Source organism: Bufo gargarizans, chromosome 6 (genome assembly GCF_014858855.1).
Source record: "Bufo gargarizans isolate SCDJY-AF-19 chromosome 6, ASM1485885v1, whole genome shotgun sequence".
Taxonomy (NCBI): domain Eukaryota; kingdom Metazoa; phylum Chordata; class Amphibia; order Anura; family Bufonidae; genus Bufo; species Bufo gargarizans.
The window spans coordinates 150724200-150751468 of record NC_058085.1 but is presented as its reverse complement, the minus strand read 5'-3'; the positions used below and the strand labels follow the sequence as shown (position 1 = coordinate 150751468).

Below are 27269 nucleotides of genomic sequence, written 5' to 3'. Positions count from 1 at the left end.
ATTTTGATAATATTTCTGGGTACTGTAGTCCACCCATTCCAGTTATTACTTTAGTTGCCCTCTTCTGAACCCTCTCCAGCTCTGCTATGTCTGTCATATTCACAGTAGTCCTTAACTATACCCAGTACTCTATGTGTGGTCTGACTAGTGATTTGTAAATTGGCAGGACTATGTTCTCATCATGGGCATATATGTCTCTTTAGATGCCTTATTTTCATTATAGCCTTGGCAGCAGCCTCCTGACACTGGTTTCTAGAGCTGTTTTTACACTGAAATTCCTAAGTCCTGTTTGATGTCTGTTTTACACAGTGTTTTCCCATTTAGTATGTACTAGTCACATGATTTTCTTCGAACATTTAAGTATAACTTTACATTATTCAGAGTTGGAAGAAAAATGCTTCACAATTGAAGCATGCAAGTACCGTAAATGCTAAAACAAACATATCAGATTAACTGCTGATCCTCTTTAAAGCCTGTAGAGACCTAGTACTTTACTGCTATTGGCTTGTTATAACTCTATACACATAAACGACAGTATAAATCTTGTGCTGGTTTTATATTGAGCTCACAGGAGATACAAATGTAGCAAACTCTAAGCCATGAGAAGTAAAGACCCTGGGGAGGTACTAAAACACAAAGCATATTAGAAAGCTAAATAATGTTTAATTATAAAATCATTAAAGTGGACTTGTATAAAACCAAAACGCTTTGCATTAACCAGAATAAATCAGAAAGAATGTACTTTGGCTCAAAATAAACATCAAGAGGGAGATTTATCATGCCAAAAGTTGGCGTAAAGGTGTTGCTAGTCTTGGTGCATGGCGTATGTGCAACAAAACTTGTGACTTTTACCAGTTCACACCACTTTTCAAAAGTGCCAAGAAAAGGGGGTGTGGCGGGCGGGCCTGGTACATTTATCAATTCCCACAGGTTTTGACATGGAAAATGGCCTAACTCTATGCTAGCAAGAGGGCTGGTTTAGAGTTAAGTCTGTTGCATGGCCTGCTGGACGAAGTGGCAAATGTTTATAGAGGCCTGTGGCTCCACATAACTTTGGTGCTACCTCTGGAAGTGCAAAGGGATTTGAGACTAGCGTGGAAAATGGTGGTCTTTATAAATCTCCGAAACAGAATGTCCAATATTGATTAGATACTCATACAGAAATTCCTGCTATATATCAAGGGAGTCACAGAAATCTAGGAATAAAACTTAACTTTTAATCACCACATTAATATTAAATCACTTCATATTTAAAATATAACAAACATTGCTCATAATGGACCAAAAACAACATCACATACAAATATACACAGAGGGGAGGGCGGGTATAATACGTTAGGGAGAGATATCCCTAATAAATCCCTAACTAATACCTCAACCCACAGGAACACCCTGATGGTGGGTGGCCTGTAGTCCCGTGCCTGCCCTATCTCTCCCTCTCATTGCCCTAAATACCTCCAACGCGTTTCCCCAATTATTGGTTCATGAGGGGAAAAAATATGGGGCCGAAAGTAGAAAATAATAAACAACAATTGGTCCCGAAGAACTACACGGTAATTAACTGGTAACTGAACCGCAAAAAAGCTGAAGATACAAATAACTCTGATTGTTAGCATATGAATACCTGAAGCATTTGTTTATCAACACTCACATCAATCGATACACATGATCAAACCTTAATCTCAGGATAAAGTGGTTATAACAGTTCCCAGTCCGATAGACAGTTATCAATATATGTGAAGTCAACCAGTGTAGGATTGATCATGTAGATGTTAATCCATGGGCAGTTAGAGCACGTACGTGAGACAGCCAGATATTGGTTTCAGACATCAATAATCAAAGCTCAACACATATAATTGATAGCTGGCCCAGAACAAATAGAAAAATCGTCAGGTTTATGTTTATGCAATACCAAGTATCCTGAGGTATAGTCAAAAAGCCACAATCAATTAAGCCCGATACATCACTAAGCTGGATACATATATTTGATTGGTATCCCAGGACAAATAAAGTATAGAGGTATAATCTAAAAGCCCAATACATATAAAAGCTCAATACATATATATAGATAAAACCTAGTACATATCAAGGCTCTATACATATATTCAATTGCTGGCCTTAAACAAATAGAATCACCCTCCGGCTAATGTTTATGTATCACAAGGTTACCTGAGGTCTGATTTGAAGGCTGCACTGAATAAAGCCTGGCACATGAAAGTGATGTTCAAAATACAATTCATGGTCACAAGGACCTCTCACATGTACAGTAGATGTTAGACTGCCATGGCGATTGCGGCGTGGTCCACCTAGATATGGATGTACGTAAGTGTACATCCAATTGCAGCCTTCTAATCAGCCCTCTGGTAATCTTGTGATACATTAGCCGGAGGGTGATTCTATTTGTTTAAGGCCAGCAATCAAATAAATGCTTCAGATATTAATATGTAGTGTTAAGCGCGAATATTTGAAAAGCAAATTTTTATCGCGAATATCGGCACTTCGAGAATTAGCGAATATTTAGAATATAGTGCTATATATTTGTAATGATGAATATATATATATTTTTTTTAACACAGTACATCTCAGGTGATCATCCCTCCCTTCTTCTAGCTTTTGGGCCAATGAGAAGGCTTTGTCACAGCTTAGCAACATCCCTAGCAACCAATAGAAAAGTTGCCTACCCCTTACTATATAAGAACCTCCCCAGCAGCCATTTTCTAAAGTTTATTGCAGTTATGAAAGAGACAGCAGTGTCATTGCTGTGCTCTGTGCTTTGTTGTATTACATTAGACAGTTAAAAAAAATAAAAAAATAAAAAAAAAAATATATATATATATATATATTACAGATAGTTAGTGGGAGATAGTCAGTGTAGGTTATATCCTGATATAGTGTAGATGATAGGTTCTGCTGTCCATACATACATGCTACAGACATAGTGTTGTGATGTCACAAGTTGCACGTATTGCGAAAAAATATGTGCATCATTAATTGCCGAAAATTTGCAAGCGCAAATATATTGGAGCACTCTATCTGCATATAAAGCTATTCTAATGTTCTGCCGTGCCAACTATTTTCTCCAGTCTAGAGAAACTTATACCAGCTTGAAAAATGTAGTATAAGTGACCCACGTCGGTATTTCGCAATCAAGAATATAATCTTGAATTCGCAAATATTCTACAAATATATCTCTAAATATCGCGAATTCAAATATTGCCCCTGCCGCTCATCACTATTCATATGCTAACAATCAGAGGTATTTGTATCTTCAGCTTTTTTTGCAGTTCAATTACCAGTTAATAACCGTGTAGTTCTTCGGGACCAATTGTTTATTATTTTCTACTTTCAGCCTCATATTTTTTACCCTCATGAACCAATAATTGGGGAAATGCATTGGAAGTATTTAGGGCAATGAGAGGGTGAGATAGGGCAGGCACGGGGACACAGGCCACCCACCATCAGGGTGTTCCTTTGGGTTGAGGTATTAGGCTACTTTCACACTAGCGTTCGATCGGATCCGTTCTGAACGGATCCGCTCATATTAATGCAGACGGTGGCTCCGTTCAGAACGGATCCGTCTGCATTATATTGGCAAAAAATGGCTAAGTGTGAAATTAGCCTGAGCGGATCCGTCCAGACTTTTACATTGAAAGTCAATGGGGGACGGATCCGTTTGAAGATTGAGCCATATTGTGGCATCTTCAAACGGATCCGTCCCCATTGACTTACATTGTAAGTCTGGACGGATCCGCACGCCTCCGCACGGCCAGGCGGACACCCGAACGCTGCAAGCAGCGTTCAGGTGTCCACCTGCTGAGCGGAGCGGAGGCTGAACGCTGCCAGACTGATGCAGTCTGAGCGGATCCGCATCCATTCAGACTGCATCAGGGCTGGACGGAAGCGTTCGGGTCCGCTTGTGAGCCCCTTCAAACGGAGCTCACGAGCGGACAGCCGAACGCTAGTGTGAAACTAGCCTTAGTTAGGGATTTATTAGGGACATCTCTCCCTAGCATATTATACCCACCCTCCCCTCTGTGTATATTTATATGCAGTGATCCCTTCCACAGTATGAGCATAAGGGAATGCTGCTGCTATCACTTGTCCCCATACAAAATCATTGCTCCTGGGCAGCAGAGAGATGTTTAGCCATCTTCAAGCAAGATGGCTGCGGTGGCCTCTTCATGCTCAGAATATAAGTATAATTTTTTTTACATTTTTACTGCCATTTCAGGGAAAATTGATTCGTTACTGCGAAGCACTGGGGAATTCGGCTTCTTGGCTAATCAAATTCAGATCGAGGTCCACTTTAACTTGGATTCGCTCAACACTACCTTTTATATTTTAATGTACAGTGCATGTTTAAGGGTATATATGTGTGTGTGTGCATGTGTATATATATATATATATATATATATATATATCAGGCTAAATGAAAATCTAAGTTCATTCTGCTAGCAATTTTTGCATCTAGCTTGAACTTATATGTGCACCATTTTGAATTCAATCAAGTGGACACTAGTAGCAAGACATTGTTTACAAAGAAAGCGGGATCCATCTGGATGGATTGAAAAGGGCTATTGTTACAGATGGATTTTAATAAAGGCTAGAAAATTGCTTTTTGTTTAGAAGTGGAAGAATCCTACCATATAATACAAAGTCATTGTTGAGTTTGGCTTATTCCAGCATTTCTATCCGTCTTGCTATTATGTTGTTGACTTACCATACATGTCATTACAGGTTTTCTATAGTGGATACACTGATTGTAAAGTGTGTTTTTAAACTACAATAGTTCTTAAATTCTCTATTTTGTAAAATAGAAAGTCATTGCCATTTACGGTATTTGTGTAAGCTTTTCTAAGCCATTTACTAATGTATTCAGTATAAAAGAGAAATACTGCGAGATGACGTGAGTGCGTCGCGTCTCACTCTCCCCTTCGTGCTGGCCTCCCACCCTCCTCCCTCCAAGCTCCGAAACTTGCGCTGAACAGCTGATGCCGATCAGCTGACGCCCTGAGCTACGAACCTGGCCTTGTTCCTGCACGTTGTCGGGAGCGCTATCTGGAAGCGCTGGGCTGCTGCTGCCGGTTTCTGCTGCTGTGGACGCTCCCCGGCTGTGTCTTCTCTGCTGGCTTGACGGAGTTTCTTCTATTGGGTCTGCCTGCTGTCACCTCGCTTTGCCTGCCACTGGATCCTCCGCTCTCTCCGCTTCCCCGATTTCTATATTCTGCCGCATTGTCTGCACTGTCTGCCACCGGACTTCCGCTGCCCCGGCTGAATCCTGGCCTGGCTGGGTCCTCTGCTTTTTTGGCTTTGAACTGCTGCAACAGTTACGTGGATACCAGGATCAAGGCTCTGGACACGTGAGAACTGAGTCCTAACTGATTTTACATCTATCGTTTTGTTAACCCTGTTGCTGCATTGGTGCAATGAGGGGATAGTTCTTGTTTAGGGGAGGGAAAGGGAAGAAAAAGGAGAACTTGTTTGGGGGGCTTATTGCCTTTTGTCCCCTTCTTGTGTTTTTTTTTTTCTTCTCCTCTTTCTGTGGTGTCTATTGAGAGGGGAACATTGGAAGCAATAGGGGAGTTAGGGCAAAGGAGAGGTTAGGGAAAAGGGGGGGGGGGCGAAGGGATTATAAAAAAGAAAATAAAAAAAATAAAAAAATAAAAGAGGGGAAAAAGAAAGAAGGATAATATAAAGGGGAAAAAACAAAGTTTAAAAAAAAAAAAGGAGAAGAGAAAGAGAGAGGGAGAGAGAGGAAAAGAGAGGGGGAAAAAAGGTGTGGAGAATGGCCCCTAAACGACGCTCAGTCGATGCTTCTGTTATTAATCTTGGAACTAAGACGCCAGAGAACAAAATCGACAAGTTATTGAAATCGCCCTTTCTAAATGAAAAAAATCCAGCTAAAATCAAACCTCCCGCTAAGTCAAAAAAATCTGCCAAGACTTTCCAAAATGATGAACTCTCTGAGGACGGATTAGAGGATCCAGACCAGGAGGCAGGCAAGGAATCTCCCCCCGCACAAATACGAACTGAATATGACTCACTTGTCTTGGACAAAATCCTTTGTGCGGTGGAAAATAACGGCACCTTAGTGCAGGGTATGTCCACTCAATTGGGGTCAGTGCAGAGCGATATCTCTTTGATAAGGGAAGATCTAGTAAAGATTCGGGATCGAATCCTCAATGTGGAGAAATCTGTCGTCTCATTGCAAACCGACATGGGCATGTTAAAATCTAAAACGCTATTTTTGGCCTCAGAAAATCAAGCACTCCAAAACAAGTTAGAGGATTTAGAAAATAGGTCAAGGCGAAATAACGTCCGTATAATCGGTTTTCCAGAAGGAGTTGAAGGCCGACATCTAGAGGAACAACTTAAAGACCTGGTTTTGCATAGCTTTGGCAGCGATAATTTTTCTGCTATGTTTCAAATAGAAAGAGCTCACCGAATTCCAGGGGGGAAGCCCATACCAGTGAGACCGCCGCGTGCAATTTTAATTAAATTGTTATTGTCCGCCGATAGAGACATGATTCTAAAAAGAGCAAGAGAATGCATACCCATTGAATATCAGAGCACAAAACTGCTCTTTTTTCCTGATTATGCGCGACAGACTCAGGAAAAAAGAAGAAATTTCATAGAGATAAAGAAACGCTTGGCGGCTAAGGAGATTAAATATTCCCTACAGTATCCAGCGAAACTAAGAGTAGTTCATAATGGGACTTCTCTCTACTTCGAGACTCCACAGCAAGCGATAGAATGGATGGATCAAATAGGCATCTGAAAATATGCAGTATTATAATTGAGGGGATGGAGGGAAGGGAGGGCTAGGCAGGGGGAGAATGGCCGTAGGTGAGAGGTTCGCTGATTAGTTCGGGCGGATCAAAAGAGAAGGGGGGGTGGGAGGGAGGAAGGGGTCCCACCTTGCAGGAATGTTTTTTTTTTTTTTTTTTTATTATTTAATTTTTTCTTTTTGGAATGTTAGAGGGCTCGGAGAAAGGGTTAACCCCTTAAGGACCAGGCTCATTTTCACCTTAAGGACCAGGCCATTTTTTGCAAATCTGACCAGTGTCACTTTAAGTGCTGATAACTTTAAAACGCTTTTACTTATACAGGCCATTCTGAGATTGTTTTTTCGTCACATATTGTACTTCATGACACTGGTAAAATAAAGTCAAAAAAATTAATTTTTTTGCATAATAAAATACCTAATTTACCAAAAATTTGGAAAAATTAGCAAATTTCAAAGTTTCAGTTTCTCTACTTCTGTAATACATAGTAATACCCCCAAAAATTGTGATGACTTAACATTCCCCATATGTCTACTTCATGTTTGAATTATTTTGGGAATGATATTTTATTTTTTGGGGATGTTACAAGGCTTAGAAGTTTAGAAGCAAATCTTGAAATTTTTCAGAAATTTACAAAAACCCAATTTTTACGGACCACTACAGCTCTGAAGTCACTTTGCAAGGCTTACATAATAGAAACCGCCCAAAAATGACCCCATTCTATAAACTACACCCCTCAAGGTATTCAAAACTGATTTTACAAACTCTGTTAACCCTTTAGGTGTTGCACAAGAGTTATTGGCAAATGGGGATGAAATTTGAGAATTTCATTTTTTTGCCTAATTTTCAATTTTAACCCATTTTTTCCACTAACAAAGCAAGGGTTAACAGCCAAAAAAGACTGTATCTTTATTGCCCTGACTCTGCCGTTTACAGAAACACCACATATGTGGCCGTAAACTACTGTACGGCCACACAGCGGGGCGTAGAGTGAAAGGTGCGCCGGATGGTTTTTGGAAGCCAGATTTTGCTGGACAGTTTTTTTGACACCATGTCCCATTTGAAGCCCCCTGATGCACCCCTAGAGTAGAAACTCCATAAAAGTGACCCCATCTAAGAAACTACACCCCTCAAGGTATTCAAAACTGATTTTACAAACTTCGTTAACCCTTTAGGTGTTGCACAAGAGTTATTGGCAAATGGGGATGAAATTTGAGAATTTCATTTTTTTGCCTAATTTTCAATTTTAACCCATTTTTTCCACTAACAAAGCAAGGGTTAACAGCCAAACAAGACTGTATCTTTATTGCCCTGACTCTGCCGTTTACAGAAACACCCCATATGTGGCCGTAAACTACTGTACGGCCACACAGCGGGGCGTAGAGTGAAAGGTACGCTGTATGGTTTTTGGAAGCCAGATTTTGCTGGACAGTTTTTTTGACACCATGTCCCATTTGAAGCCCCCTGATGCACCCCTAGAGTAGAAACTCCATAAAAGTGGCCCCATCTAAGAAACTACACCCCTCAAGGTATTCAAAACTGATTTTACAAACTTTGTTAACCCTTTAGGTGTTGCACAAGATTTAATGGAAAATAGAGATACAATTTCAAAATTTCACTTTTTTGGCAGATTTTCCATTTTAATATTTTTTTTCCAGTTACAAAGCAAGGGTTAACAGCCAAACAAAACTCATTATTTATGGCCCTGATTCTGTAGTTTACAGAAACACCTCATATGTGGCTGTAGACCGCTGTACGGGCACACGGCAGGGCGCAGAAGGAAAGGAATGCCATACGGTTTTTGAAAGGCAGATTTTGCTGGACTGGTTTTTTGACACCATGTCCCATTTGAAGCCCCCTGATGCACCCCTAGAGTAGAAACTCCATAAAAGTTACCCCATCTAAGAAAGTACACCCCTCAAGGTATTCAAACTGATTTTACAAACTTTGTTAACCCTTTAGGTGTTGCACAAGATTTAATGGAAAATAGAGATACAATTTCAAAATTTAACTTTTTTGGCAGATTTTCCATTTTAATATTTTTTTTCCAGTTACAAAGCAAGGGTTAACAGCCAAACCAAACTCATTATTTATGGCCCTGATTCTGTAGTTTACAGAAACACCTCATATGTGGTTGTAGACCGCTGTACGGGCACACGGCAGGGAGCAGAAGGAAAGGAATGCCATACGGTTTTTGGAAGGCAGATTTTGCTGGACTGGTTTTTTGACACCATGTCCCATTTGAAGCCCCCTGATGCACCCCTAGAGTAGAAACTCCATAAAAGTTACCCCATCTAAGAAACTACACCCCTCAAGGTATTCAAACTGATTTTACAAACTTTGTTAACCCTTTAGGTGTTGCACAAGATTTAATGGAAAATAGAGATACAATTTCAAAATTTAACTTTTTTGGCAGATTTTCCATTTTAATATTTTTTTTCCAGTTACAAAGCAAGGGTTAACAGCCAAACCAAACTCATTATTTATGGCCCTGATTCTGTAGTTTACAGAAACACCTCATATGTGGTTGTAGACCGCTGTACGGGCACACGGCAGGGAGCAGAAGGAAAGGAATGCCATACGGTTTTTGGAAGGCAGATTTTGCTGGACTGGTTTTTTGACACCATGTCCCATTTGAAGCCCCCTGATGCACCCCTAGAGTAGAAACTCCATAAAAGTTACCCCATCTAAGAAACTACACCCCTCAAGGTATTCAAACTGATTTTACAAACTTTGTTAACCCTTTAGGTGTTGCACAAGATTTAATGGAAAATAGAGATACAATTTCAAAATTTAACTTTTTTGGCAGATTTTCCATTTTAATATTTTTTTTCCAGTTACAAAGCAAGGGTTAACAGCCAAACCAAACTCATTATTTATGGCCCTGATTCTGTAGTTTACAGAAACACCTCATATGTGGTTGTAGACCGCTGTACGGGCACACGGCAGGGAGCAGAAGGAAAGGAATGCCATACGGTTTTTGGAAGGCAGATTTTGCTGGACTGGTTTTTTGACACCATGTCCCATTTGAAGCCCCCTGATGCACCCCTATAGTAGAAACTCCATAAAAGTTACCCCATCTAAGAAACTACACCCCTCAAGGTATTCAAACTGATTTTACAAACTTTGTTAACCCTTTAGGTGTTGCACAAGATTTAATGGAAAATAGAGATACAATTTCAAAATTTAACTTTTTTGGCAGATTTTCCATTTTAATATTTTTTTTCCAGTTACAAAGCAAGGGTTAACAGCCAAACAAAACTCATTATTTATGGCCCTGATTCTGTAGTTTACAGAAACACCTCATATGTGGTTGTAGACCGCTGTACGGGCACACGGCAGGGAGCAGAAGGAAAGGAATGCCATACGGTTTTTGGAAGGCAGATTTTGCTGGACTGGTTTTTTTGACACCATGTCCTATTTGAAGCCCCCCTGATGCACCCCTAGAGTAGAAACTCCAAAAAAGTGACCCCATTTTAGAAAGTACGGAATAGGGTGGCAGTATTGTTGGTACTAGTTCAGGGTAGATATGATTTTTGGTTGCTCTATATTACACTTTTTGTGCGGCAAGGTAACAAGAAATAGCTTTTTTGGCACGTTTTTTTTTTGTTATTTACAACATTCATCTGACAGGTTAGATCACGTGGTAATTTTATAGAGCAGGTTGTCACGGACGCAGCGATACCTAATATGTATACAATTTTTTTTATTTATGTAAGTTTTATACAATAACTTCATTTTTAAAACCAAAAAATTGTTTAGTGTCTCCATAGTCTGAGAGCCATAGTTTTTTCAGTTTTTGGGCGATTATCTTGAGTAGGGTCTAATTTTTTGCGGGATGAGATGACAGTTTGATTGGCACTATTTTGGGGTGCATATGACTTTTTGATCGCTTGCTATTACACTTTTTGTGACGTAAGATGGCAAAAAATTGCTTTTTTTGCACAATTTATTATTTTTATTTTTTATGGTGGTCACCTGAGGGGTTAGGTCATATGATATTTATATAGAGCCGGTCGATACGGACGCGGCAATACCTAATATGTATACTTTATTTTTATTTATGTAGGTTTTACACAATGATTTTATTTTTGAAACAAAAAAAATGATGTTTTAGTGTTTCCATAGTCTAAGAGCCATAGTTTTTTCAGTTTTTGGGCGATTATCTTGAGTAGGGTCAAATTTTTTGCGGGATGAGATGACGGTTTGATTGGTACTATTTTGGCGTACATGCGACTTTTTTGATCACTTTTATTACCTTTTTTGGGAAGTAAGGTGGGCAAAATTTCAATTTTCTCATAGTTTTTATTTTTTTATTTTTATGGCATTCACTGTGCGGGGAAAGTAACATGACCGTTTTATAGATCAGGTCGTTACGGACGCGGCGATACCTAATATGTGTAGTTTATTTTATTTTTTTTAATTTTTATTCAGTGATAAATGTTTTTTTTTTTTATCTTAACTTTTTTCACTTATTTTTATTTTTTTTTGACCCAGACCCACTTGGTTCTTGAAGATCCAGTGGGTCTGATGTCTGTAAAATACAGTACAGAACCTATATAGGTATCTGTAAATGTATTTTACTTACACTGAACAGATCTATGCTTTCAGCACAGATCTGTTCAGCACCATGGACAGCAGGACGCCTGAGCAGGCATCCTGTTGTCATGGGAACCTTCCCCGTCTGCTCAGTTATGGTCAGAACTGCGCAGACGGGGAAGGGTAAGGACGGGGCTCTGGGGGGGCTGTCTGGGGGCTCTCTCCCTCTCCCATCGGGGGGCTGCAAAGGCACAGCAGCCCCCCGATCGGAGAGGGAGGGAGCTCCCTTTTACTGTTAACCTTTTCCATACAGCGGTCCGTACGGACCGCTGTATGGAAAGGGTTAAACGGCTGACATCGCATCAACGATGTCAGCCATTTATACCAGGGTGCCAGCAATGTGCTGGCACCCTGGTATACCCACTGTACACCAACGATTATTCAATGGGAGGCGGGCGGGGGATCGCGATCCCGCCTGCCGCACCGCCCGCCTCCCGCAACGCCCCCACCGCCTGCGACACCCCCCCTGCACCACCCGCTGCCATCAAATCATGCAGGGGTGCAGGGGGGGGGTGTACTATATTGATTTTAGACACTCTAAAGTTTCTGATCCCCGCGGTCAGGGACCGCGGGGATCAGAAACTGCAAAAAGCGCAGCAAACCGCAGGTCTGAATTGACCTGCGGTTTGCTGCGATCGCCGACACGGGGGGGTCACATGACCCCCCCTGGCGTTTTAACAGGATGCCGGCTGAATGATTTCAGCCGGCATCCTGTTCAAATTAACCCCTGCGGCGCCGGAATGCCGATTTTAAAGTCAGGACGTACCGGTACGTCCTTGGTCCTTAAGGACTCGGGAAATAGGGCATACCGGTACGTCCTATGTCCTTAAGGGGTTAAAAGGCAAGCGATCATGGATGCATTAAAAAGATATCTCCCAGCAATCATTTGCATAGTTGAAACCCATCTAACTAAAGAAACCCTGCCCCGTCTGACAACGGGATGGCAGTCTCATTCATATCATTCCACTTTTAGTGGCTCCTCTAGGGGTGTGTCGGTTCTTATTCACAACTCCGTAGATTTCACCCTCATAAAATCGCATATAGACGATCAGGGTAGATTTATCTTTTTGCATGGTAAGCTGGATGGGCATAGCTACATTCTTGCTTTTTTTTACATACCTCCGCCATTTTCAATGTATCCATTGCTTCAGCTAATGCTCTTTCTTGAAAAAAGATCAGAATGTCGCCTAATCCTGATGGGGGATTTCAATGCGGTTATGGACCCCAATAAAGATAGATTTACATTAAATGCGGAAAGGGGGAGGAGTTTTCTCAATTCTCCGCTGCCTCAATTTTGTTTAGAGGTGGGACTAGTGGACATATGGGAACATTTTTGCAGAGGAAAGAGAGTATATTCCTGTGTTAGCAGGGGCGGCAGAGCAATGTCTAGGATCGACTTAGCATTTACTAATGAGAGCAACCTGAGCAATATCCGGAAGATGCGATACAGAGTAAGAACAGTCTCGGACCACACACCCGTTCTGGTTGAGGTTGGTAGTGTGGAGAATAAATATATTAGGGGGATAGGATTTAAGTTGAATCCATACTGGCTCACTATTATGGATAATCATCAGTCGATCAAACTACTGATGTCCTCCTTTTGGGAGGTGAATCTCCCCTCTGCCAACATCAACATAGTATGGGATGCCTTCAAAGCATATCTGAGAGGTGTCTTTATAAGTGAGATCGCTGCAGCAAAGAGAACATATAGGAAGAAAGAGCAGGAACTGGAGAAGATTGCTGCACTTACATCAGAGCGATATGCTAGTTATCCAACTGAGCATAACAGGGAAGAGATGCAGCAGGCTAGTTGTGCTCTGGGGAAACACGTAATAGAGAAGGCAAACCATAGGGTATTCTTTAAGGGGCTCAATTATTTTATTGAGTCTGGACGCCCGGGTAAGCTCTTAGCTAGAATAATTTCACAACAAGAAAAAAAAAAAAACTATTATTTTGATCCGCAACGCAAAGGGGGAAACAATAACAGATGCAGAGGGAATTGGGAATACCCTTTCACAATACTTTGCTCAGACATACAGATCCTCCCCAGGATTGTCATCCGAACTGGCGATGCGGTTCCTGGAGAGAATTCCACTTCCCACTTTAAATGAAGCTCAAAAAGAATATCTGGAGGAGGGGCTCTCTCTCATCGAGCTGCAGGAGACCCTCGGGTCAATTTCGGGGAACTCATCGCCAGGATTGGATGGCCTTCCATACGAGGTCTATCGCAAGTATAGCGATGTGATTCTCCCCCAGGTGTTGCAGGTTTTTTCCCAAGCAACACAGGGAAGGCGATTACCATACTCTATGATGGAGGCCCTTATTGTGTTAATTTAAAAAAAGGATAAAGACCCGGCAGAATTGAGCTCATACAGACCAATATCCTTATTAAACACCGATGCTAAGTTATTATCAAAAATCTTGGCCAGGAGGCTCTCGCGGGTCATGCCCACCATTATACATCCAGATCAAAATGGCTTCATGCCAAAGAGGGGTACCCACAATAATCTACATAGGCTATTTATGAATATTCAGTCCCCGGGGCATGGCGCCCGCTCCATCCTGTCGCTGGATGCTACTAAAGCCTTCGACAGGGTGGAGTGGACCTTTCTCTGGGAAGTGATGAAAAAAATGGGCTTTGGTCCAAGATTTATGGGGATGGTTCAGCTACTGTATAACTCTCCCACTGCTAGGATTAGGATCAATGATTTGACGACAGAAAGTTTCATTTTGGGAAGGGGCACCCGTCAGGGTTGCCCCCTCTCCCCCTATCTATTTAACATTTACATTGAACCACTAGCGGCCATGATAAGACAGGACTCGAAGGTGGCCGGTTTTGGCATAATGGGGAAGCATGATCGAGTATCCCTTTACGCGGATGACATTTTGGTCTTTATTCATCAAACAGACACTACTCTCCCTCGTATAATGGACCTGGTTGGTCTTTTTTCTGATCCGTCTGGACTTGAGATCAACTGGGATAAGACCGTTCTCCTCCCTATAGATGAGTTGCGAGGCAAAGGGAATAACCAGTTAACGATTTCTGAGTCAATAAAGTATCTGGGGATAACAGTCTCTGCCAAACCTCAGGAATATCTACAACTTAACCTGATTCCTTTGTTGATGAAGTTGAGAGCTAAAATCAAGATATGGCAAAAAATCCTGCCAGCAAGAGCAGACAGGATTTCATTAATAAAAATGGTAGTGCTGCCCCAGGTTCTTTATGTCCTGCGCAATTCGCCTATTTGGATTCCAGACAAATATTTTAGATTGATAGAACGTATGCTCAATGATTTATTATGGGGGAGGAAGCGTGTTAGACTGAAGGCCCTTTATTTTTCTATGCCCTACAATTGGGGAGGTCTTAACCTCCCCTATTTCAAGGGCTATTTTGTAGCGTCCCAACTCTGTCTTTTTAACGACTGGGAAAATAGCCCTTTCTGCAGCAGAGTAGTGAAAGATTCAGGCTTTTTGGATTTTTTTACTGTACTGGAATCTGATTATTTGTTAAATATACCGAATGGGTACTCACTCTTCTGCAGAATGGTCAGAAAGACCTGGCTGGTCATAAGGAGTTGGTGTGGAGTTAAGGCATCACTCACCTGCACCCCATTATGGCATAACCGAAAATTTCCTAATCTAAACGATTTAAGCTGTCGCCAGTATTGGAGGACCAAAAACGTTCAGTATCTACATCAAGTAGTCAGTGGGGGACAAATTCTGCCTCTCACGGAATTAAGGGCAAAGCTAGGTGAGGTGGCTTGGTATGCATACTTTCAATTGAGGTCCGCACTTTCTAGCACTTTAAATAGTCACTTCTTTATTATAGATACTCCTGTATTTTTACATGATTTAATTTGTAAGAAAATTGTCACGAGAATTAAACTATCACACTGTTACAGACACTTAATGGATAATTTTTTTTTGGATGTTCTCTCTCCGGGACAGAGAGCTTGGTCTTCTCTTCTTGCAGAGGTGGGCCATCCAAATTGGGAGAAAATAGGGGAAAGCTTAAAGATGGTTTCACATAATTTTAACCACACTGTGGTACAATTCAATATTCTGCACAAAATTTACGTGACACCTATATGGCTACATAGAAGAGGACTCAGGGCCTCCTCTAGCTGCCCACGTTGTGGTGAATCTGAGGCAGATCATTTACATATGTTCTGGGACTGCCCAATGGTGAGTAGGTACTGGAGCTTGGTCCAAAAGAACCTGGCGTGTAAACTCAAAATTTCTGTTCCATTGTCCCCCAGGATATGGGTCCTGGGAGACTTATCGGAGGTTAATTATCAGCCCATAAACTCTCATCTGTTGATTAAGGTGATATTCTTAGCTAGACTCCTCATTTCTAGAGCCTGGTTTTCCTCTATCGCCCCAGACTGTAAAAACTGGTTGAGCTTGGTTGAGAAAGTGAAAAGCTACAAGAAGATTCTTTATAAACAAAGAGGAGCTCACTTAAAGTGGAATAATTTATGGAAGGAATGGGACATAGATAATTAATTAGGAGGCTATTTCTTTTCGTTATTGTATACAGAGATTTCAAATTTTTTCCTTTTTTTTTTTTTTTTTCTTCCTGCAAGGTGGGAGGGTGGGTGGTTGGGGTTAGGGGGAAATTCCATTTGTCCGCCTTGTTTATATTTATACTATTGGGGAAGAATGTGAAGTTATACTTCAGTATATGAGGATCTCTAGGAATGTTGGAGGATGGGAGGACCTTCCGGCAGTAAGACAAAGATTGGAATTCGTACTTAGAATAAGTGAGTGATATATTGGCGGGGCATTGGGGCTCGGGACCCGGGGGCGCCCGGGCGCCGAGCGCGACTCAAGGTACGGCTCCTCCCGTCAGACATGAGGCTGCACAGCAGGCAATGAGACGTCACGTGTGGTGGGCGTGCCACTGAGTGCATTCTTAAAGACACAGAGTAGGCCTAGCCCTGACTCTTGCTTATACTCGTTTTAATTCCTCGAGATTGTTGAGGGATATTTGATTTTAGTTTCGACCATATGAGATCTCTGTGAGGTATGGCGAACTATTGCACTGTTATCTTATCCAAGCATATGGGGACGAGGCAGTAAAATATGTGAGTGGGTTATCCACCATGGCGATAAAGACTGCTGGACCCCCTTCTTTGTCCTTTGTCTAATAAAAAATCTGGAGATTAAAGCTTGCTGCAAGCTAATCTCCTATGCAGTATGTAGCATGTGAGTATCAAGTGATCGGCCACATGAGTGCTGACTCTGCCGATTGTGTCTACCCGTGTCTGGGAGGGAGCGTGCGCGGGGCATGCTCGTTGTTGGGTGGGTCGTCCGGACCCCGGGCCTCTGCCCACGCCAATCATAGAGAACTTAGAAAAAATGAGCCACCTCGCACAACTCCTTTACTAGGCTTTGGATGCCGGGCGAATCCTGCCATCCTCCTCAGATAGAGTCCTCCACTTGTTTTTTTTTTTTTTATTCTTCACATAAATATGGATATTTGCATGCAAATATTGTTAACTACGTCTTTGGACTGGATTGGACGGACTTATGGATTGTAAAATATTGGATATGTGATATGGTTATTAATTTTGCATTAAAATAATAAAATATGAAAAGGAAAAAAATAAATAAAAGAGAAATATAGTGGCTCACCCGTTTCAATTTCTGGATCTAGGTGCATTGTTATCAGACTGCCCCACAGTCTAGAAGTAAAAAATTATGTTTCAAAATGTTTACAGGAACTCATTTACTGGGAACTGTACCGAAAACCAGTATTTTATTCAGTGGCTCTGAGGAAGGAGCTGGTAGCTCCGCAACACATATGGTATGATTACAGTAATCCAAAAGATACCCCTGGTGTAACCACAGTTTGATACAGGAGTGCAAGATTTGAACGCTTGATACCAGGATCTGAGATCTATCAACTAGCAGCGCGCTGCATCGGAGATCAAGTGAACATCCCGAGCACGTGAGATGCCGAACATAGGTGATGCACCGGCTGTGATACAGGGAGTCAGGAGACTTTGTCTAGGACCAAAGCACAAATGCTCAAATAGAAGACCAGCTCCAGAGAAGTCAAGGATGCAGTAAAATCGAATCATCGGTAACAAAGAAAGTTACACTATTTACATAAACATCCAAAGCATGGCGAGAACAACTGCTTAAGCTATTAATTATATTATTATCTACACCTGAAAAGAAAAATAATACATACAGCGTGAATCCTGAACATTGATTATTAATACCTGGATCAAGCTATCTTCTCATGTTTATAATTATGAACATTGATTTTGGAATGAAATTGCTACAACATTATTTGCACCTTGAAAAGAATATAATTACCTATCATGAGCATTGATTCATAAATCAAACTATATACAATATCTGGAACCAGTAACCATTTATTGTGCAGAATTATGAACATTGGTTAGAGAATGAAATTGAATCATGAAGAAATGACATTATTCACAGTTATTTGCAATTAATGAGCATTCATTTCCTTTGGGATACAATAAGGACGTTTTAATCAAAACAGCATGATTATTGGATCAACTAGGTACATTAGGATTCTTTTTATGACCTAATAGTGTTCTTTTCTTTGGATCTAATTATATTGTGTATATTGGTTCAGGATGTGTCCCTGTATTGCTTAGTCACATATATAGCTGAGTACCAGTCTATATCTAGCACAGTCCTATGTACCACTGGCCGTCGGTTTGGATTTGGCTGAGTAACATAGGAGAATACACAACTGATAGCTGATATATTAATTTGTGACGTGTACTTGTTTTTAAATACTTATTCTTATTTTTATGTAAATACCTACCAATTTATTTGTATCTATTTTTATCTATTTTTATTGTCTGCATTGATTTATCTACATTTGGTATAATAAAATACTGGTTTTCGGTACAGTTCCCAGTGATTGAGTGACTGTTAACACTTTGAAACATAATTTTTTACTAATGTATTGTTATTATCTATATTGCTTACTTTGCTGGCTAGACGAATTTGTTCATCACATTATACACTGATCGTTTCCATGGTTACAACCACCCTGAAATCCACCAGCGGTGGCCGTGCTTGAACAGTATAGGAAAAAGTGCCAGCCTATGTGCATTCCTATGGTGCCAGTCACCAGAAAGGCCAGAGCTTTTTTCCATAATGTACAAGCATGACCATCACTATTAGATTGTAGGGTGGTCATAACCATGGAAATGAAAAGTGCATAATATGATGGAAAAATGAATCCAGCCAACAAAGCAAGCAATATGGATAATAACAATACATTAGTAAGTGGCTTGTGTTTACTTCCTCTACTTGATAAATGTCATTTGCTGAAGTGAGACAAACCCTTTAAGATATAGTATGGTACTCTGAATTCAACCGGCTTATTTCTGCCATCCACTACATTTGAATGCTTTCTTGTGAATGGACTTCTTTTACTTTGGTAGGTAGATTAACACTCTTTCCACAAAGAAAGGAAAGCTGAGTCTCTGATACCAGCTGATGTAAAGTAGCTATCCTATAAGTCAATGTTTGACATTTTAAATAGGTCCTGAGACATAATTTATAGCTAAGCCAGTGCCTCGTTGGCAGACAGCTGTTTTGGGATGATAGTACCTCATCAGTGCAGAGCAGAGAGCACCAGTTTATTGGGTAAAAGGCCAAGGTCAGGATCCAGAGGGTAGTATTTCTACAAATTAGGTACTGGCTTAGCTATAACCTCAAATTATGTCTCAAGGCTGAACGTTGACGGATAGCTACCTTTCACTTGGTGGTACCAGATGCTCAGCATTACCTTCTTTTTAAAAAGAGTGCTAATTTGGTTCAGTTTAGACTTTTATGGCCAAATTCTTCTTCTAGAGAATATATTGATGAATGTGACTGAAAAGCATTTGCAGATAGATTATATAAATTCTACACCTGCTCAGGATGTGAGGGTAGCAGTAATGTTGCCAGGATACATATCACTTCCAGCATTGAAGATAAGAATCCCAATAATTATTTAATCAACTACAACAGTGAGACACAACGCCTCCCCACTAAGATGAGCCACTTCCCTTATGTCCTCTGTAATACATTCTGTTTGCAACAGATTGGCAATATACTATTTGTGAAATTAACATTTTAGCTGCTTTTGAATTTTGTTGTGTATATGGATCTGCACCACAAGATAGGTGATAAAAGTATAATTATTGGGACCCCCACAACCACTGGAAAAAAGAGTCCTGAGTCCCCCATTCCTCCTTACTTTGTGACTGGTGTAGGGCCCCTGTTCCGTTAGATTTCCCTACCTCGTGAGATCTCCCTACCCTAGTCACTTCCGGCCGCATCGGACATGACGTGAGGAGGTGTGCCGGAGACGTGCCGCGCCGTGCAGGCGCACAATGACGGGGTAGGGAAATTTCACAGCAGAGTTAGCTGACTCCAGCGGTTAGGGAAGGGAAAAAGTAGTGCTTTTTCCCTACCCTAACCGCTGGTGAGGCTCCAAGCCCATGCGCAGTTTCGTCTGGTGTCCAGCTGAGAACATTCATCTGATCACCGTGCCTGCACACTGGCCCATAATCTTTCCCTACCCTAACTGCTGGTGAGGCTGTTAGGGCAGGTGCTCATAGCGATGACTGGAAGCCAAAAGCAAGGACAAACAATGCAACAGCACAATAGTGGCATACTCACTATAGAAAATGTACTAATGCTAATGCTACGTTATAAATGTGACAATCTTGGCAAATACATTTTGTACAAAATCATTTGTGCCTGTTCCTTTCCTAAAGAGATCACTTTGCCATTGGCGGACAGGCACACATCATTTTGTACAAAACTTATTTGCCAAGAATCTCACAATCACTTGATGCAACATTTTGTGCCAGACATTTTGGTGTATTTTAAAGGGGTTCTTTACCTTTTTCTTACTGATTATCTATCCTTTGGGGACCCCATTCACTTCATTGGGGCTGAGCTGCGGCCAGGAACATAGTTGTGACGTCAGTGGCCTTTGGGAAGCTGCGAGAAGGCTGTGACTTTACTGTGAGCGCTGCTGACTTCTCAAACAGCTGATCAGCAGGGGTCCTGGGTGTCGGACCTCCTCCAATCAGATGCTGATGACCTATCCAAAGGATAGATTATCAATAAGAAAAAGGTGAAGAGCCCCTTTAAGCAATATCATAGATACAATCATAATAGTAAAAGTGGGCCATTGTACAGCACCATAACCTAGTTTGGGCACTCCACAGTGGCAGTTCTCAGAATTAGAAAAAACAATTGTTTTGGTTTAGGTTTTTTCAGATTTTGCTAATCTCTTTGTGCAATAGATTTTGAGGCCACCATATATTCACATATAATATGTACAGGTGCTTAGTACAATAGTAAGATAAGGAGCATTTTCTTTTGAACCTCTCATGTTCTGGGCATGAACTTTTTCAGTGCATATGCATAGATGTAGCACAGAAATACTGATGGATGAGGCTTACTTTCATGAGGGAAGCAATGCTTTTTACAGTAAGAACCACTGCAAAACTTCTAACAATATGGCTACCTTTACACAGTCAGTGTTGGGTCAGCGTTTGATCAGTGATGCTGAGCCCAAACTAGGTAAAGGTCAAATAACACAGAACAAGTGCAGATCCGTCTATTATATCTTACTGTATGTCTGTGTAGCCTCCACTCCTGATTTTGATCAAACACTAATAAAGCAGTGACTGTGTGACAGTGGCCTAAGCGTGCCTTCACACGCGGCATATTTTGTGGCGGAAAATTCCACGATTGAAAATCAGTCCCATTCATTTGAATGGGGCAGAATGCCCATGGATTTCTGCAATCCTCATTAAGGTGAATGGAATTGATTTGCTGCCACAAAATCTGCTGTGTGTGAAGCACCCTAAGTTGCCTATATCACACACAATGATATAAACTAGCCAGAAAGCTGCCAATCTATTTAAGTCCACTTTCACACAGTCAGTGTTTTATCAGTGATTTCCATCAGTGATTGGAAGCCAAAACCAGTTGACACTCAAAAATACAGAACAGGTGCAAATCTTTCCAATATACCTTCTCTCTGTATAGCCCCCATTCCTGGTGTTGTCTCACAATCACTGACGGAAATCACTGGTTAAATACTGGCCAAACACTGACTGTGTGAAAGCAGCCTAAAAATAACATAAAATACTTACCTTTTTGTGCAATTCCTTTAGAATTTCTGGAGACAGTGTTGCCCATTTAGAAATACTTGACCTTTTCTGACAATCTTCAGTTGGTAATTTTGTCCCATTCTTCAAAGCACTGAAATACCTGCATTAATGAATAATGATTTAATCCAAATGTTTTGGTACCCAAACATTAAGCTGGATTTTATGCATTTACAGTATCTGCATAGTGCCTTCCATTTTTAGTAGATTACAGTGTAAATAAAGTACAATAAAACTAAAGCATATAATAACAGTTTCTGTTTGAACATGAAATGAAAGGTTTTTGCTATGTATCGAAAATTAAAAATGAAGCAACATAGTAAATAGTTTTTACTAAAAATCTCCTGCTATTTTGTGTCTACAGGTCCTATGGAGACCTGCTTGTTTTCAGAATAACAGACTCTGATCTTGCAGTCATGGTCCCTTGTCATCAATTGTTTAATAATGCAGTTTTATTAGTTTATCAAGAAGTAGGCGATGACAGAAGGATCAGACTACGCAAAATGTATTGTCTGTTACTATGGAAACACAAAACAATTTGAAAAGTTGCTTTGGTGTTTATTTTCGATGCAGTGGGAAGATGGACATTCCTTCTTTCTGATGTATGGTAGCAAGAAATACCATGTACAGTACGTAGTTTTTTTAAAATTATTATTATAAAGAACACCACACTTATGTATAAATGTGTGCTGTTTCTTCTTGAATATATATAAAGAATTTCAAAGGGTTAGGTATAGTACAGTCAGCGTAGCGGCATGATGTAAGGACGTAGGTGTGCTGTGATCCCACCTCCTCCCTCCCTCTCTCCACCACCGTATGACCTCATGTGAGGAAAGCCTGGCGTCCCTGTCTGAGCGCAGGGGGGGGGGGGGAGGTGGAAACCCTCTGTGGTGGAGAATCTGCCCTAACTTTTTGAGTGTTTCCAGTCTGCATGAGGGTCCCGAAGAGGCTTAGGGAAGCCGAGAGTAGTTGGGAAGAAAGAGAGTACCAGAGGTATACCACAGAGTATGGCCGCCATTAGTCATGTGGTGTAAAGACGTGGTGAGCTATTGGTGCAGTTCACTAGACTGACTGGAGAACTATGATCTATGCGATCTATGTGCGTCCCTGGAGCCGGTCCCTCTTAGAATGTGAAAAGTCAGAAGGTTGGTGGTCTGCTGGAGGAAGGGTGAACCTATAAGGACTGGTACACCACAGAGAGATACTACCACTCTACACCTAAACAGTGTTGCTGGCGTGAGTCTGAGGTGCACAGAGTATTTTTTTTTATTATGTACATGTTAGCATTTAGACTGCCAGCTTGTTTTTCCTCTGATGGTGTGGTGGCGGCCTGAGACCTAAGTGGAATACGGTAGCTCATGTTTTTGAAAAAGGGGGACTTGGAGGCACTTGCAGGTTGTCTGAGAAAGCGTGGGTCCATATATCTGGCATATTAGAAAGCGCCATAAAGGAGCACTGCTACATCTTACTTTTACTGACTTCTTTTGTTTTTTTCTCTTTTTTCTTCTATTTTTGGACTGCTACTTTGAACTGCACCAAAAATAACTTATTGTCAGAAAACTCCAAAGTGGAATCCTGTTTTAACGCACGCTGGAGAGTTAAGGCTTATAGTCTTAGTATATATGGAGAAGATACTACATATTTAATATAATCTAATAGACAAGGAGCTTGTGTGCCTGAGCGCGGTTATTTATTTGTTCCCTACTTGATGTGACCACTGATGAGATTCGATTTTTAGAAGTAATTATTAGTGTTGATCGAGTACCAAAGTGCTCGGGCGCTCGAGTAGAACACCTCGGGATGCTTGGGTGCTCTACCGAGCACCCGAGCACAATGGAAGTCAATAGGAGAACACGAGCATTAAACCAGGCACCCCCTGCTCTGAAGAGGGGAGAGTGTCTGGTTCACAGGAAAAGGTCAGAAATTGATGGAAACACCACTGAAATGGTTCAGGAACAGCATGGGAAGGATGTCTGGATGCATCTTGGACTCCCATGTCGCTGCTGGGAACGATGTTGTCTGAGTAGTACGCCACTTTTACAGACTGACAATAATACGCACAAAACCGTAATAAAATTAATTTTAGAGGTAAAATAGTTAGGAAACATTCTTATCTGTATATTTACTTGTATATAAAGTGCAGGTGCTGCCAAAAATTACAAGGAAGAGGCACTCCGATACAACCTGTATATCACATAAAGGAGGGCCTCATTCACATTGTGGTACAATTGTTCAGGTAGTGGGACCCCTACACTCATAAAGCCTATGCACTAAGTGAAAGGGCTGCCAAAAATTACAAGGGACTGGCACTCCAATACACCCTTTATTACACATAAAGGAAGGCATCATACACACCCTTGAAAAATTATGATTGATGGCCTGCTGGTGACCCTCAAAAACATTAGGAGCAAGGGCCTTCTGGTGACCCTCTAAAACATTAGAGGCGAGGGCCTGCTGCTGTTCTGACCATCTAAAACATTAGGGGTGAGGGTCTGCTGCTTAGCTGACCATCTAAAAAATTAGGGGTGAGGGTCTGCTGCTGATTTGACCTTCTAAAACATTAGGGGTGAGGGCCTGCTGCTAAGTTGACCATCTAAAAAATTTGAGGTGAGGGTCTTCTGCTGTGCTAATCATCTAAACAATTTGGCATGAGGGTCTGCTGCTGATCTGACCTAAAATAATAGGGGTGAGGGTCTGCTGCTAATCTGACCATCTAAACCATTAGGGGTGAGGGTCTGCTGATGATCTGACCTTCTAAATCATTAGGGGTGAGGGCCTGCTGCTGATCTGACCATGGAAAAAATTATTGGCGAGGGCCTGCTGCTGAGCTGACCATCTAAAACATTAGGGGTGAGGGTTTGCTGCTGAGCTGACTCTCTAAAACATTAGGGGCAAGTCCCCGATGCTGAGCTGGCTCTCTAAAACATTAGGGCCTGCTGTTGATCTGACCATGGAAAAAAATTATGGCTGAGGGCCTGCTGCTGAGCTGACCCTCTAAAACATTAGGAGTGAGGGCAGCCTAATAAGCATGTTGATATGATGGAGGAGGAGGACGAGAAAAGGAAGATTGAACCATATACCCTTTTTTGGGGGTGGAAGGGATGCATGGGAATACAGTGTATTCAATATACCATAAAAGCCACATTTAAAGTGCCTTTATGTTCAGCTGCTTTCCTCTGGTGGAGTAGAGAAGTCAGGAGCAATCCAGGCCTTGTTAATTTTTATAAGAGTCAACCGGTCAGCATTTTCAGTTGACAGCCGGATGTGCTTATAAGTAGGGATGAGCGAACTCGAACTGTATAGTTCGGGTTCGTACCGAATTTTGGGGTGTCCGTGACACGGACCCGAACCCGGACATTTTCGTAAAAGTCCGGGTTCGGGTTCGGTGTTCGTCGCTTTCTTCGCGCTTTTGTGACGCTTTCTTGGCGCTTTTTGAAAGGCTGCAAAGCAGCCAATCAACAAGCGTCATACTACTTGCCCCAAGAGGCCATCACAGCCATGCCTACTATTGGCATGGCTGTGATTGGCCAGAGCACCATGTGACCCAGCCTCTATTTAAGCTGGAGTCACATAGCGCCGCCCGTCACTCTGCTCTGATTAGCGTAGGGAGAGGTTGCGGCTGCGACAGTAGGGCGAGATTAGGCAGATTAACTCCTCCAAAGGACTTGATTAACTGATCGATCTGCAGCTGTGGATCATTGAGCTGCTGATCCTCAATTGCTCACTGTTTTTAGGCTGCACAGACCGTTTGTCAGTCTCATTTTTCTGGGGTGATCGGCGGCCATTTTGTGTCTTGTGGTGCGCCAGCACAAGCTGCGACCAAGTGCATTTAACCCTCAATGGTGTGGTTGTTTTTTGGCTAAAGCCTACATCAGGGTGAAGCTGTCACACCAAGTGCATTTAACCAGCAATAGTCTGTTCATTTTTTGGCCATATACAAAATCAGGGGCAAGCTGCGCCTGTCACCAAGTGCATTTAACCCTCAATGGTGTGGTTGTTTTTTGGCTAAAGCCTACATCAGGGTGAAGCTGTCACACCAAGTGCATTTAACCAGCAATAGTCTGTTCATTTTTTGGCCATATACAAAATCAGGGGCAAGCTGCGCCTGTCACCAAGTGCATTTAACCCTCAATGGTGTGGTTGTTTTTTGGCTAAAGCCTACATCAGGGTGAAGCTGTCACACCAAGTGCATTTAACCAGCAATAGTCTGTTCATTTTTTGGCCATATACAAAATCAGGGGCAAGCTGCGCCTGTCACCAAGTGCATTTAACCCTCAATGGTGTGGTTGTTTTTTGGCTAAAGCCTACATCAGGGTGAAGCTGTCACACCAAGTGCATTTAACCAGCAATAGTCTGTTCATTTTTTGGCCATATCCCAGTCTAATTCTGTCACTAAATCCATACCGGTCACCCAGCGCCTAAATACTAGGCCTCAAATTTATATCCAGCTAAATCTGTCCCTAGTGCTGTAGCTGGGCGAGTTATTTAGTGTCCGTTCAAGCACATTTCTTGTTCTGGGTTGAAATACAATTCCCAATTTAGCAATTTCATAATTTAGTGGTTCCTGCTATATCAGAGCTATTTGAAATCTATCCCAAAAAGGGTATATAATATTGAAGGTGCACATTGGGTCATTCAGAATAACTTCACACACACCCGCTACTGTGTATTTCCAAGTCTAATTCTGTCACTAAACCCATACCTGTCACCCAGCGCCTAAATACTAGGCCTCAAATTTAAATCCCTCTAAATCTCTCGTTACCCACCGCTGTACTGTTGTTGCTGGGCAAGATATTTAGTGTCCGTCAAAGCACATTTTTTGTTCTGGGTTGAAGTACAATTCCCAATTTAGCAATTTCATAATTTAGTGGTTTCTGCTATATCAGAGCTATTTGAAATCTATCCCTAAAAGGGTATATAATATTGAAGGTGCACATAGGGTCATTCAGAATAACTTCACACACACGCTTCTGTGCATTTCCAAGTCTAATTCTGTCACTAAATCCATACCGGTGACCCAGCGCCTAAATACTAGGCCTCAAATTTAAATCCCTCTAAATCTCTCGTTACCCACCGCTGTACTGTTGTTGCTGGGCAAGATATTTAGTGTCCGTCAAAGCACATTTTTTGTTCTGGGTTGAAGTACAATTCCCAATTTAGCAATTTCATAATTTAGTGGTTTCTGCTATATCAGAGCTATTTGAAATCTATCCCTAAAAGGGTATATAATATTGAAGGTGCACATAGGGTCATTCAGAATAACTTCACACACACGCTTCTGTGCATTTCCAAGTCTAATTCTGTCACTAAATCCATACCGGTGACCCAGCGCCTAAATACTAGGCCTCAAATTTAAATCCCTCTAAATCTCTCGTTACCCACCGCTGTACTGTTGTTGCTGGGCAAGATATTTAGTGTCCGTCAAAGCACATTTTTTGTTCTGGGTTGAAGTACAATTCCCAATTTAGCAATTTCATAATTTAGTGGTTCCTGCTATATCAGAGCTATTTGAAATCTATCCCAAAAAGGGTATATAATATTGAAGGTGCACATTGGGTCATTCAGAATAACTTCACACACACCCGCTACTGTGTATTTCCAAGTCTAATTCTGTCACTAAACCCATACCTGTCACCCAGCGCCTAAATACTAGGCCTCAAATTTAAATCCCTCTAAATCTCTCGTTACCGCTGTACTGTTGTAGCTGGGAAAG

The 27269-nt window shown here is 41.5% G+C and overlaps 2 protein-coding genes across 3 annotated transcripts in view; one reads left to right on the top strand and one right to left on the bottom strand.

Moving 5' to 3' along the window:
- LRRC20 (leucine rich repeat containing 20) overlaps positions 1-27269 on the top strand; it is an 810255-nt gene that overhangs the window by 533934 nt on the left and 249052 nt on the right. The window lies entirely within an intron of this gene.
- The window catches only part of LOC122941538 (ropporin-1-like), a 52279-nt gene that overhangs the window by 6372 nt on the left and 18638 nt on the right, over positions 1-27269 (bottom strand). Inside the window, exon 2 of the mRNA XM_044298857.1 lies at positions 21538-21659. Coding sequence (XP_044154792.1) covers positions 21538-21659 — 122 coding nt within the window. The remainder of the gene's footprint in view (positions 1-21537; positions 21660-27269) is intronic.